At 42.7% G+C, this 13485-nt stretch overlaps 1 protein-coding gene across 1 annotated transcript in view; it reads right to left on the bottom strand.

Moving 5' to 3' along the window:
- DPYD (dihydropyrimidine dehydrogenase) overlaps positions 1–13485 on the bottom strand; it is a 527599-nt gene that overhangs the window by 373227 nt on the left and 140887 nt on the right. Inside the window, exon 6 of the mRNA XM_054564805.1 lies at positions 352–548. Within this exon, the coding sequence (XP_054420780.1) occupies positions 352–548 (197 nt within the window). The remainder of the gene's footprint in view (positions 1–351; positions 549–13485) is intronic.

The raw sequence follows: 13485 nt of genomic DNA, 5'->3' as shown, positions 1-13485 counted from the left end.
GTTTCCCCATCTCCACGTTCCATAATTTCCAGACACATCTTCATTAAAGGAAAGATTCACAGGGATAAAATAAGTTTTCATATCATTGGTTCCTCTATCCATAAAATATTTTGCTGAGATTTCTCTTAAATTCACAGAATGAGGCAGAGAAATTTTAAAATAAATATTGCTTAAAGCCAACTGCAAATTCAAACTGAATAACAAAATCAAAATTTGAGCATTTGGAAAAAGAACATTTCAAATACCATCTGTGAGCCTGAAGTTCCTATACGATTATGAACCAACAGTGCTCATAGTTGTTTTACCCCATGATTTCTGACACTATAAACATGAGACAAATGCAGGCATTACCTTAGACCACCGACATATTCTTGTTTTTCAAATATAGTGATGTCAGAGTAGCCTAATCGAGCCAGAAAGGAAGCACAGCTGATACTCGCAGGCCCAGCCCCGAGCAGAGCGATCTTTGCTGAATAGGCTTCAGGCATCTCCTCTGGGGGAGGCAGAGAGGGGTCCCTGATCTGTGGTATATTCATTGCTTTGAACACCTGTGGAGATAGCAATTGCTGTGGTTAACATTTTTATACTCACTTTTACACTCTCAAACTTAAAAAAAAAATATTTGAAATGCATTTGTGGTTTTTAACAGAAATAAGCAGTACATTTTTTTTAGAAGTTATATTGGGTCAGGTAGGTGAGGAGTTACGCTGACTGACTTCTTGCCAACCTTCGAAATTCCCTCCTGGGGCCACGCCTCCCGTGGGGGACACTGAGGCATAGAGCTGGGGACAGGGCTGCCCTCTCCAGCGGGGGAACCACGGGAGACAGGCAACCCATCTGGGTGGGCTCAGCCCACTTTGAATGAAGGTGCGTAGCCCCCTCTGGCTTTTGATCAAAAAGCCGGGGCCTGCTACCGTTAAACGCTAAAATCTTCCAAGAACTAAGGTAATAGAAAGAGATGCACTTAGAATCTCATAAGTGTAGGTATCGAATATAGATTTTGGCATAACCATGATAACTGTGTTCAAAAAATACGTAAGAAGAATGTAAACTTTCCCAGGAAACTGAAATTCATTTTAAAAAACGTAAGAAATTTTAGAAGGAAAAAGAACAAAATTAAAATCTAAATGAATGTATTTAGTAACAGATTGGATAGGTGAGCACAGAGGAACTCGTGAGCTGAAGATGGGTCAGTAAAATCTATCCAGGCCAAAGTGTGGGAGGACACATATGGAAAAGAACATGGGACAAAAGGGACAACAGAAACACGTTTAATGGCGTATAACTGGAATCACGAAAGGACAGGAGAGGGTGGACAAGGCAAGAGCAGTATTTGAAGAGAAACAGACCAGGAATTTTTCCAAATTAATGAAAGACATCGAGGCACAAGTTCAAGAAGCTTTAAAACCTCAAACAAGGTCCATATAAAGTCACTCGTGCACACAGTAAAGCTGCTGTAAACCGAAGCAACACACATAAACAAACAAATAAAGCACTGGAAGCAGCCAAAGAAAAAAGACACAGTCCTGTCAGTGGGCAACGGAAAGTTTGACAGTTTTCCTCTCAAAAGGATGGATGGAAGTCAGAAGACAAGGCAATGGCATTTTTTAAGCAATGAAAGAAAATACCGTCTACCTACAGTTCTATTCAGAAGGAACGTATCCCTCAAATGTCAAGGTGAAACAAAGACACTTGCAGAAAAAATCTACTGGCAATGGAAAAACAAATACTGAAAAGTATACCCAATGTGTATTCTCCCATAACAGGAATAAGGCCAGTATTCCGTGAGCACATACTATGTGCCTGGCGTTATGCTAACTGCCTATCAGAGATGTCCAACCTTTTGGCGTCTCTGGGCCACACCGAACAAAAAAGAGTTGTCTTGGGCTACACATTAAATACACAAAAAACTAACGAAAACTGATGAGCAAAAATAAAGGTTTTGAGTGCACGGACAACTCTGGGTCGGGCCACATTCATAGCCACCCTGGGCCTCCGCGGCCTGTGGGCCACGGGTTGGCCACCCCTGCGTAGTCCCATTTAGTCTTCAGCTGCCGTGTCATAAGATACAGTTAACACGTCCGTCTCTCAGATGCGCACACTATGGCCCAGTGCACACACTAAGGGTTTTCTCTCAAGGCTCCCTGACTCCGGAATTCTTCAACACTGTTGCTGTCTAATTTTGACAGTGATTTTCAGCATACACCTATATACAGATACCTGTGTATATTATTTTAATAGGAAATGTATAAGTAAAAACACATTATATGAATTTATCTTTCCTAAGCCTAATACACTCATCATAGTCAATTTATTAACAAAAGCTAGTTGTTATATTGAATAAATGAAGTTAAATTAAATTTACAAACCTCCAAGTTTGGAAGCGTTTGGAACCCGCTGCAGCGCACCTCTGGTTTCCTGCCGTGCGGTTCTGCAACCCTGAGACGCTCCTCTGAGTTACGAGGAGCACGACTTGTGTGACCCGTTAAAGTATTTCATATTTATATCCCCTTCGAGGTGTCCCCTCCCCCACCAATGCTGTAGCACTTGGAACATTATTTTGTTTTTCATCGGTAAGACATCCATAACCACCATTTATAGGCCCTACAATATAAGCTGTGCCACCAACAGTGACGAGAAGGGCCCGGTCAGGCCCTGCGGGGGCAGCTGGGGCTTCCTGCCGGGTTTGCGGCTGTCGAAACTGTTTAGCTGCTGGCAGCTGCGCCCTGGCTACCTTCTAGGCGCTTGGCAACGGGCTTCACTTAATCTTTCCCACTGAACAGCAGAGCTTGCCATCTGACCTTCCCCGCAGGTCTGAAGGAGTCCGAGGGTTCTCCCTCCCATCTGCAACCCCGGGGTACAGAATTCTACCACACAGGGGGCCTCCGGCAAGATCCGAATGAATCTCAGGATTCCTGCGCTCCAGCGACGGCTTCCACAAACGGGCACCCTCACTGTCGCCCGGGAAAGACCGTCCGTCCCGCAGGACAGGACAGCAGTTACTTCGGACCGAATATTCTGGAGGGACTTTCCCAACACTTCCCATCACGTAATCGCCCTGGGATTTCTGACCTTTCACGTGTCTGGAAAGTGCTTTTCCTTCATCAATCCAAACTGACGTGACTGGCATTTCCCCCCATAATTTTCATATTATTTTGGGACTCAGGAGAGATCTTCCTGATTTTAAAAACGGGAAGATGACACACCAGCGAGGGGCCGGGGGCTTCCCCCCCGCCCCGCCCCGCCCCGCAAGCCCCCTCGCACTCTGGAGGCAGCAGCAGGATCCCCGAATCAGGAGACTGAGCTCTCTCCATGAAAAGGGCCCTAACTCACTCGGCAAATGCAAGGTCATCTACCAATTCCAGTTTGGGGGAAACGCTCATTGCATTCTTCCTTCCTTTCTAAAACGGTACACAATAAAAATAGACATGAATGTTTGATAGTTATAATTAGCCCACAATTAACCTGTTTGTTCTTATTAACCAAGCAATAGCAAAAATAAACTATAAGGAAATCATGACAAATAAAATAGTTCTGGAAATTTTGGAAAACCTCCACCAGTTGAAGGATGAATCATAAAAGGACGGTTGTATCCTTGCATACCTCTTAAGAAGTTTCTATTTTTGCAAGTATTTGATTTGATTTCATTATAAAATAAAACATAATTTCTGCTGATCTCTAAAGAGAGATGATTTCATCAATGTAGGTCTAAGAGAAATATTAATAAAAATAATATATTGATTTTCATCTTCGCTGGTTTCCGGGTGAGTTGTTTAATTAGCAGTGGGACAGGCAGGTTACCTTTTGAATACCTGAATAGAGAAAGATTGCGATTTGTGCATCTGAAAGTAAGTTGCTTCAAATTACATGCCTTCTACGAGATGCTTCTGTGTAATTTTCTTTGAAACTTGCTTCCTTTTGTAAAGAAGTCAAAGAAAATACTGAGTATACACTATTCACTGCACTCATCCTTCGAGAAGAAATATTCTCGGGCTACCTGATAGTTTTCTTCACCATTAAAACAGGACACCAAAGACAAGACTATATTTCAAGTGTATCAGAAATAAGGAACACCTCATGTAATAGCAAATTGCCAGTTATTGAAATTATTCATGTATTAGTAATCTTCATGATGCCATTTCATTATTTCCTTATTATTAAACTGGCAGGATTGTGAGACATCTCTTGCATGGTAAAAATACTGTGTGACTTTAAGATCAGAATGCTCTGTTCCGTCCCAGTTTTACTTGAATTCGGTAGGTGTCTGATGACACCAGTGTGAGTAAGGCCAACAAAGACCCCCCAGTTAGTAGCTTCCTGGGAAAAAGGGTGCTCCCATGTCTTAAACATTCACAACAAATAATTACAATCAGTCTTGTGTAAGGTTCATTTCGAACTCATGAGAGGGAAAAACAAAAACAACAAAAACAACTTAGAATGGAGAAAAGATAACCTGAGCCACACCGGAACAAAATGACACCTGTCCCCTTGGAGAAGCCCACCTCCCTAACGTCACCCTTAAAATCAGTGCGTAACCATTCCTTCAGCAATTTATTGCAGAGCCTGAATGAATCAATGACAACTCCCTGGTCTTAACACCTTCTCTCTGTAGAGTGACTCTTCGGGTGCTTACATGTGCACCCCCACTCCCAACCATCTTCCAAGTCAGCTGCGGTGCATCACTATAGAGACCAGAGAACCAACTCCCAAGTTGTCATCTGCTGCAGTTCCTCCTTTTACCAAGAACACAGACGACGCCGTATAGGTTTGAGGCCGTGACTTAAATGGTGCAAGCTGACCAAACAGGATTTGGACACAGTGTGCATGGATCAGCGATGGAGGACTGGACTGATCCGTCCAGATCGTGGGTGGCCTGCGGGGTTCACGCTGCCACGACCCGCGCCCCCAACCCCGCCCGCACCGGCCTGGCCGCCGATGGTGGCCACCGTTCAGGGCCAGCCTGGGCTTCACTCTCTCACCTCCGCCCCCTCCCGGCAAGACCAGCCTCGGTGGCTTCCCACCCACTTCCCACTGCCCCCTCAGCACCCAGTGTCCTGGGCTGGCTTGCTTTTCTTTCTGATGAGCAATGAGCTCCCTGAGGCTCCTGTCACTCCTACCTTGTGCGTCACTGTCCTTGCACCCAGGCGCTGCCCACGCCCAGCCAGCCACTCAGATGTGTGCTCAGGGCTGGCGTCCGATGTCAGGCAGTCCCTGCCACCCTTGCTGGGGACAAGGGGGCAGCAGGGGACAACCGCGCCTGATGGAGACCCCGTGAGCTGTCCTTCCAGGGATCGCTCTGCATTTACATGAGTCACTGTGGGCTGCTGCGACTCATGAGCAGATCAATAAGATAATAAAAGGACCGAAATGAGGGGGCAGCCAGAATGGGAACGTTCTGCTCACCGTGAGCTATGCCAGACAGTCGAGCCCTGTGCTCCGCCCGACGAGCCAGGGCTCCCTTTGCAGATTATCCTCTTTGCTTTCCTGCTGTGTCCTCAGGTGTCTACTCTATACTTTCTTTGTTTTGCTCTTTTGGGAGTGCCCCGCCCCCACACCCTTCCTTTACTCTCCCTCTACCTCCTTGAGATGAACACTGCTTAGTCACACGTCACCTTTGTCTTTTCTGTTATACACATTTAACATAATAGATTTTCTTGTAAAAAATTACTTTGCATTTCAAAGGTTGTCAATGCAAGTTGTTGTTCAGGTCTAAATATTTTGTAATTTCTGTTGAATGACCTCTTTTACTCATGAGTTCTTTACAAATGTGTTTTTTAAATTTTCAAATCTAAACTTGCTATTGTTTTTATTTTATACTATTTTTATTTTTTATTTCCAATTTAGTTGTGTTGTGTAAAAATGTATAGTCTGTATCCATGCATTTGGAAAAATATAAATATAACTGTTTCTGATCCAGCACATGGTCAATTTTGGTAAATGTTACCAAACCTTTATAGGTTTTATTAAATCTGTCTAGCAAATCTTAATCAATACCTTACTAATTTTGACTAAGAGTATGTTATAATGTATATATGTTTATAAACATATTTAAATTAATGTCTTAAGACATTATTTTTCTATTACTTATTTTTTATTAATGCTTTTCCCCAAAATTTTACTTTTGTTGTCTATTAATACCACTATATTAACTTTCTTATGAATAGTGTTTACAGAGTATACCTTCTTTCAAGGACCATATTTTCAAGTTTTTTGCTAAGGTCTTTTTCTCCTAGACCTCAGCTGGCTGCTTGAAGTACTTATTTTTAATCCCTACCCACGTTTCACTTACGTGTTAAGGGGCAATTTTAATAAATATTAACTACTGTGAGGAAGTGTATATTTGGATGCATTCCTACCATCTGATTTCTGTTCCCGTGTAACACGCTTTTTCTTGGTGCCATTCTCGTTTGTGTTTTATTTTTCCTTTTCCTGTCTCTCACCAAATTAAGTTTTCTCACCGCCGGGCCCTCTTTCTTTCTACGATTGCTTCGAAGTGAAGACTGCGTTTCTGTGTTTTTTGCGAGGAGCTTTTAATTTTTAGCGTAGATACCTGAAAGGTTTGAGAAAGACTCTCAGCGGAGTATCCCCTACCCTGCCCGCGGCAAAGGCCCTGAGGGCGCTGAACTGCGCGCTGCCGGGCGGGCCCGCCTCAGACGCCTTGAATACTGTAGGAAGTTCTATTTTTGCTTCTATTTCAACACCCGAAACGAGTTGTTATTATTACTTCACAGTCAATGTGTACATTATATGAACGCCCTATTTTGCCAGCTTCTTTGTTCCTGGTTTTTTCCTCTCTTCCTCTCTCTCTCTCTCTCTCCCCCCCTCCCCCCGCCCGCCCATTCCAGGCTTGTGACGTCCCCAAGAATAACCAAGCTTTGGTAGTTCTCATAACAGGGTGAGTGATATGCCACCTTAGATCTAGAATGCCTTAAAAAAATACCTTTCTTTTTGTCCTTATGGTGAGAGGAGAAATCGAGTGCCTTACCCAGCCCTTGACACACAGGGGGCTCTTGGCTTCCGAATCCATCGCTGCTGCTGAGGAGCCTGGGCTCAGTCTAACTGCCCTTTGGTTTTCACGTCGCCTCTTCTGTCCTTTCCCAGAGGCCCCGATCCGGCCCCGATTCTCGTCGTTCCCCAATGTTACAACCATGGGTCCGGGTGGAGGAGTTCCAGCTCTCCTTTCTTTCTTGAAAATTCTCCACCAGAACTGCCTTGAGGCTTCTTTTTGCCAGTCTATCTCCCTCCATCTTCGGAAACTCCTTTCATAAAGATTGGAGTCTTTTAAGCTTCTTAACTTGTCTGTTACACTTGCATCTCTTTATTGTTACTCTGGTTGAATTTCTCAGATCTATATTTTGTTTAGTTCACCAATCACATCTGTGTCCGTATCCAGTTCAAAAATGTAACATTTTACTGGTATTGTCATTTTAGGAAATACTTTCCATTAGCTTTCATACTGAACTCATCATCACTCACTTAATGATTTAACATTATTTTTTGCCTATGTATCTTTTTTAAAAATATTTTATTTATTTATTTTTAGAGAGGGAGAGAAACATCAATGTGTGGTTGCATGTCACACACCCCCTGCTGAGGACCCGGTCTGCAACCCAGGCATGTGCCCTACATTGGGAATCGAACCAGCAACCCTTTAGTTCACAGGCCGGTGCTCAATCCACTGAGCCACAACAGCCAGGGCTGCCTGCTCATCTTAAAGGACTAACCATGGTGCTATTTCTGATTCATGAGGATAACATTATCTGCGGGTTGAGTCTTTGGTAGCACTAACTTTTCTAATGCGTTTTGACTTTTCTGTTTCAGACTTATTCTGAGTTGAGTGTTTCTTACCCTTCTGTTTCCTGCATCACCCAGCGTCACTCTGTCCCCAACGGCAGAACCAGGCTGCTTACTGGAAGTCAGAGCTCCAGTCCCCAGGTGACACTTAGAAATGTCACAGAGGCAGGTTACATGCCAGCAGACACGCGCCCCGCACTCTGGGCACAGCTGTCCGCTTCCGCCAGCAGCTTCGCATCAGCCCCAGCCCTGCACAGCGGTTGCACCTTCCTTCTCAACTTTCTCCCCAGGGCTGGGGGAGGCCCCTTGTCTCCCTTGCACGACACGTTCGGTCCTTATTACCCCACACAGTCAGACTCCCCATCAGCCCCTGGAGGTTGGGCAGGGCCGACCCGAGAGGCCCAAGGCCTCTGTTCACTGCTGAGCATTTCTCTACCATTTATGGCCCCAAAAGCTTTCTATCTTCCTTTTTACTTCAGCTATTAATTTTTACTGTGTACTTATTATATTCCTTTTATTATTATACTTTGGAGAAAAGTGAGTGATTTAAATCTTAACTCACAGCATCATGCCCCTGGCATGTGATTCGTACTGATACAGAATCACTGCTTTCTACTGCTTTACAGACTACCGTTCATAACAGATTTACAAAAGTGCACATATTGTAAGTTGGTTAGACTCGAATCAATGACAGTCTATCATGCTAAACTGCAAGGTGTCCACAGAGTGCACATACTTGGACTTATTAAAAAATTCAAGAAAGTAAAACAATAGCAAACAATCCTAACCACCATGCAATTTTGGCCAATTTTTCCAAGTTATGGCCCCAAATCTCTGAAATTTATTTTTATACTTTACACTCTAGTTATAGATATATAGTTTTATAACAAACTAAAATATTGTGATGAAAATCACCTAGCAATTCAGTCAGTCCTACGGTTTTATTATCAACCATTGTGCCAGCACTCACGATTTTTAGTAGATTTCTAAAGAATTTGGGAGAAAAATGTCAGATATTTAGTGAAATCTATCAAGACATCATTCCTTTCTATTAATCATCACATTAAGACCGAAAGGAGAGACACAAATCAAGCCTTAACAGAGACATTACTTGCATTTCTATCCCGGAGAGCCACATTTTGCCAGGGTACAAACTATTGATTTCATTACTGTTTAATGTACACCTTTCATGTACCTCTCCTTTCTCCCAGAAATAATTACTCTTTTTTTTTTTTTGTATGAAGAGTATTCACAAACTATTGGTGATATTCTTTTGAACAGTAGTATAGAGAAATTTTACTCAGAGATGATAGAGGTTGGGGTGATTCGGCAAGTGTGAGGTGTCGTTAATCTAATAACTTCTGTAATCCATATTCTATTTGTAAATGGCCTGTAACAAGTATTAGTGATAATTATTGGTTATTATTTATTATCATGGCAACTGATCTTAGTTTTTGATTAGGTGCATGAGCTGATAGATGTAATTGATCAGTTTGCCAAACTGTATCATAAATATGCTAGACTCATTCCTAAACTTGCGCATAGACCAGCTACCACAAAAGCTGGGGTAGGCTTTCCAAATTAAAATAAAACTTTAGATATAAGCTTAAGCTCCAGGATCCCTTGCTACATGGAGCCCTTCCAAAGCCCTGCATTTAAAATGTGCAGGACTGCTTTTGTGTGATTTTTCACGGAAGAAATGCAAAGTTCATCATCTCAGGCCCCACAAAACCTGGAACCTGGCTATACAACACTCCTTGGATGGCCAGGGGGAAAAAAAGCTTCTGGGTAACATGCATAAACCAAGAAAATGCCTAAGCCCTACATGTTCATCTCAGACAGCCTATTTTAATAGTCGCTCCTCAGCTCATAGTAACTGAGCCTTGGTGGCCTCACTCTGTGAGTTGCGAGGGACATGGCCAAGGGCCCTGTGGCTGAGCCCACAGGTGAATCCCACGCACCTGCCACCAGACATCCTGGTGCCCGCTGAACATGCATGGGTGACGTGCACCTGGGCCTGCGAGAATCGGAGAAGCCGTACAGATTAGATCCACCCTTATCAGAGGTCAACTCAGGGAAGCTAACGAACGCAGGGGGCCTCTATTACTTAGACACAAAAATGAGTAGTATTTACCTAGAGGGCTAGTTTGAGGATTAGTTGAGTTCTAAGTGCCTACCATCCTCCAGGGCAACAGGAGTTTGTTTATACTATGATTGTTTAGTCACTTTGATCCCTAGTTTCCTCATGTCCAAAATGGGAATACATCACATAGCTGACATGTCTCCAGGGCTGTTTACCCACTTCTTACAGTCAGATCCCACGAACACGCGTGGAAGCCGATGCCAAGAGGTGCACTGTAGATGCACTTCCCCTGCCCAAGCCTTTTCTTTGGAAGGTATAATCACCTCCAACACCAAGTGACAAAAATTAATGAAGATTGGATTATCAGTCCAAGGCTGCTAATGTAAGCTCGGATGTCTTATTGTGTCTGCTACGAAATTTCAGTTGTTGGCTTTTATCACTTCCTGAGAAACTACAATGGGTCTAAGGACCTGTAGTTTAGAAGCAGCCTTCAACAACACTTAGTTCTAATCGATGCTCAATCAATGGTCGTTTGATTAATTGAATACTTACCCAGTGGGACCTTATCACACCGGGTGTTCACACCAGCTTGTCCAGTGCACTGGGTTAATTATTAACAGCATTCTTTCCAAGGTGTCTCATTCGTTTGATTATCCTACTTATAAAGCAGCCAGCATAGCATACAGTTGGAGCATATTCTATCTCACATTTCAGCTTATGCACACCTTTTTGACACTGGTTTTAATTTGAGGACTGCACTTACTTTCTTTGTTCCCACTTTTCTATGAGAGAGGGAATGTATCACAAAACTACATTATTCAGGGGAGTGAGTACCTGTACTATTCTACTATTTATCCATGTACATATGTCTATGTTCTCCTTGACTATGCCCATACAAGGCCAAAGTTGAAGGCTCTCGGTGGCCTCCTTGTTCGAAAGGGACACGGTAGAAAAAGTATTTGTTCACAAAGCAAGTCACGTGAGCATGTTCCTTCTTCATTCACGGTCCTTCCATCTGATGACTGCAGGGTTGGAGCAAAATGTAAGTGTTGGGGTAATTGTAAATATAAGAGTGTATTTTTATTGTGTTTTAAGTACTGGTTGAATTGTTGTGCTATTTTGTTGTATTATAAGTACTGACTGAATTGATGTGAACTGTGTTCACTCAATAAAATAAAGAAATAAATGAAAATAGTATATGATGGTGTATAAATAGGGTATGATGTTGGGACAAGAACTGGGTAATGTCACATGAGAGGTCATATAAAGAACTTACTGAGAGATACAATTCATGTAAAGCCTAGAGAGTAATTCTCTTCTCAGTGAATCACCTGGTTTAGTCTGGAATTTCACGTGTCAGTTCCATTCTTCACTAAAAGGATAAAAACTAAACTAAACATACAGTGTCAGGGTGTGTACATTAAAATAATCTCAGGAAGTGTTTATTGCAAAAAAATAAATACTAGTTTAGACATCAATTTCCCAATCTAATGTAGTTAGTCCTAAAAGTTCATAATCGAGGCAACAATTTTAAATAATGATCCCCTGGCCCTCCTTAATTCTAACATTTCAAGTCAAAGGCTGGGGCCCTGGTGTTGTACTTTAATTTGTCTATATTGCCTCCATTACTCTTTCACATCAGCAGCAGAGAACTGATTTGACATGAAGCTAATTATCTACTTATACTTATTTTTCAAACTTTAGGAAATGAGTAAAATGGTCTATTCTTACATCATTCTCCTTTTGCAACAACTCATTAGTTAATTTTGAGAGGCAATGAGAGTCTAGTTGATCTGTTAAATGTGATAAATACATGATATCTTAAAAATTGAATTACTCAAACACACATTATTTATTATTTTTAAAATGTTTTATGTAATTAACTTGAGAGAGCGAGAAAGGAGAGAAATATCAATGTGAGAGAGAAACAGCGATCACTGACTCTGGCGCGTGCCCCATCCGGGCGGAACCCGCAACCCGGGCACGTGCCCTGACCGGGAATCGAACTGGCGACTGTTTGCTTTGTGGGACAATGCTCAACCCACTAAGCCACACCGGTGAGGGCTCAAACACATTTTAAAATAAAAATTTCAAGCGTTAGATCTCTGTAGAGAAATGTAAAAACTCTCATGAAATTGATAGGAAAATCCAAACCAAAATATTATTATTAATATTTTATTGCCAACTTTCCTTACTACAGCACCACTGTTAGACCTGATTGAAGCAGGAGAAACGGCCTCCCAGAGAGAGGCGGCCCACGGCCTGTGTGTCCCCGAGGCTCACGCGAGCGTCTCAATCAAGGAAGGCCACTGCGCGGGCGCGGGGCCAGCGAGGGCTGAGCGGCAGCGGCACACGGGACCAAAGCAGCAGCGGGCCCCCGGGCCGCCCTGCCGGCCGCCCTCTGGGCGGTTCGTTTCCCTCTCCCGCTGCCCCTCTAAACCACGTGCCCGTGTGCACAGGCGAAGAGTAAGGTGTGGATTTAACCCAACTGGGAGACTACAGGGCTGATATTTTAAAAATCGCTGATAAGTTATAGGAAAAGCAATTCTGAAAAATATCATGCTGCTTCAGTCTGCTTTCCTAACCTTTATTTAATTTGGTTGAAAAATAGATTTATATTTCTTTAAAGGTCAAAAATCAATCATTGTTTTATCAAACAACCAAAACAGGAGACTATTTGCATCATGTTCTGCTTTGACTTAAGTACTCATAGCAATAGTTCAATAGTTTGAAAGAATGATAGTATTTTGTACATTATACTTCTTCTTTTCACTGGCAGTAAATTAGCACATTGTTTGTGTTTTGCTTATCTTCTTGTCAGTCAGGTAAATTTAAGTGCACCACCCTTTGACTTAGAAAACATAGAACTTTCCGGAATAATTTCCCCTAAGCAGCCAACTTAAAAGAATGAATGGAAAGCCATTCTACATAATTTCCCTAGGAGATTTTTATTTATGATTTAATAGATATATTTGAAGCCACAGTTATACAAAGTATAATTGGAATGAAATAGGAAAATAGTCTTAGTCTAAATGCCATGATTCACTTAAAGTGCCTTTAATGCCATCCTAATCTATGCTGTGTCTTAAACAAACAGACTTTGTTTTGGAAGCGGGTGGTGGTAACCTCATTAAAACCAAGAGACCCTGGCTGGTGTGGCTCAGTGGATTGCGCGCCAGCCTGCAGACCAAAGGGTCGCCCGTTGGGCTCCCAGTCAGGGCATGTGCCTGGGTAGCGGGCCAGGTCCCCCAGCAGGGGGCGTGAGAGAGGCAACCACACATCAATGTTCCTTTCCCTCTTTCCCCCTCCCTCACCATCTCTAAAAATAAATCTATAAAAACTTTTAAAAAAGAAAAAACAAGAGAGAGTTCTCAGAAGAATGTTGTCTGTCTGTCTCTCACCCAGGTCACTGAAAAACTAACAATATCATTTCAACTCACTTTGTTTTGAAATGCAGTGTTAGTTCATATACATAGTGCGTGGCCTTTCACTTACCACATCCTGGCAAGCTTGCCCTGGTTTAATGAAGAGACGATGGGCCCCCAAAGACAGATGGGGGGAGAATTCAAGTGACTCTTCTCCATCAACTAAGGATTTTCTCAGGCTGT

This window comes from Pteronotus mesoamericanus, unplaced genomic scaffold (assembly GCF_021234165.1).
Source record: "Pteronotus mesoamericanus isolate MK-2021 breed Mesoamerican mustached bat unplaced genomic scaffold, CSHL_Meso_final scaffold_99, whole genome shotgun sequence".
Classification (NCBI taxonomy): Eukaryota; Metazoa; Chordata; class Mammalia; order Chiroptera; family Mormoopidae; genus Pteronotus; species Pteronotus mesoamericanus.
Note: the sequence above shows the minus strand (reverse complement) of the source record. Positions and strands in the feature narration are given on the sequence as shown.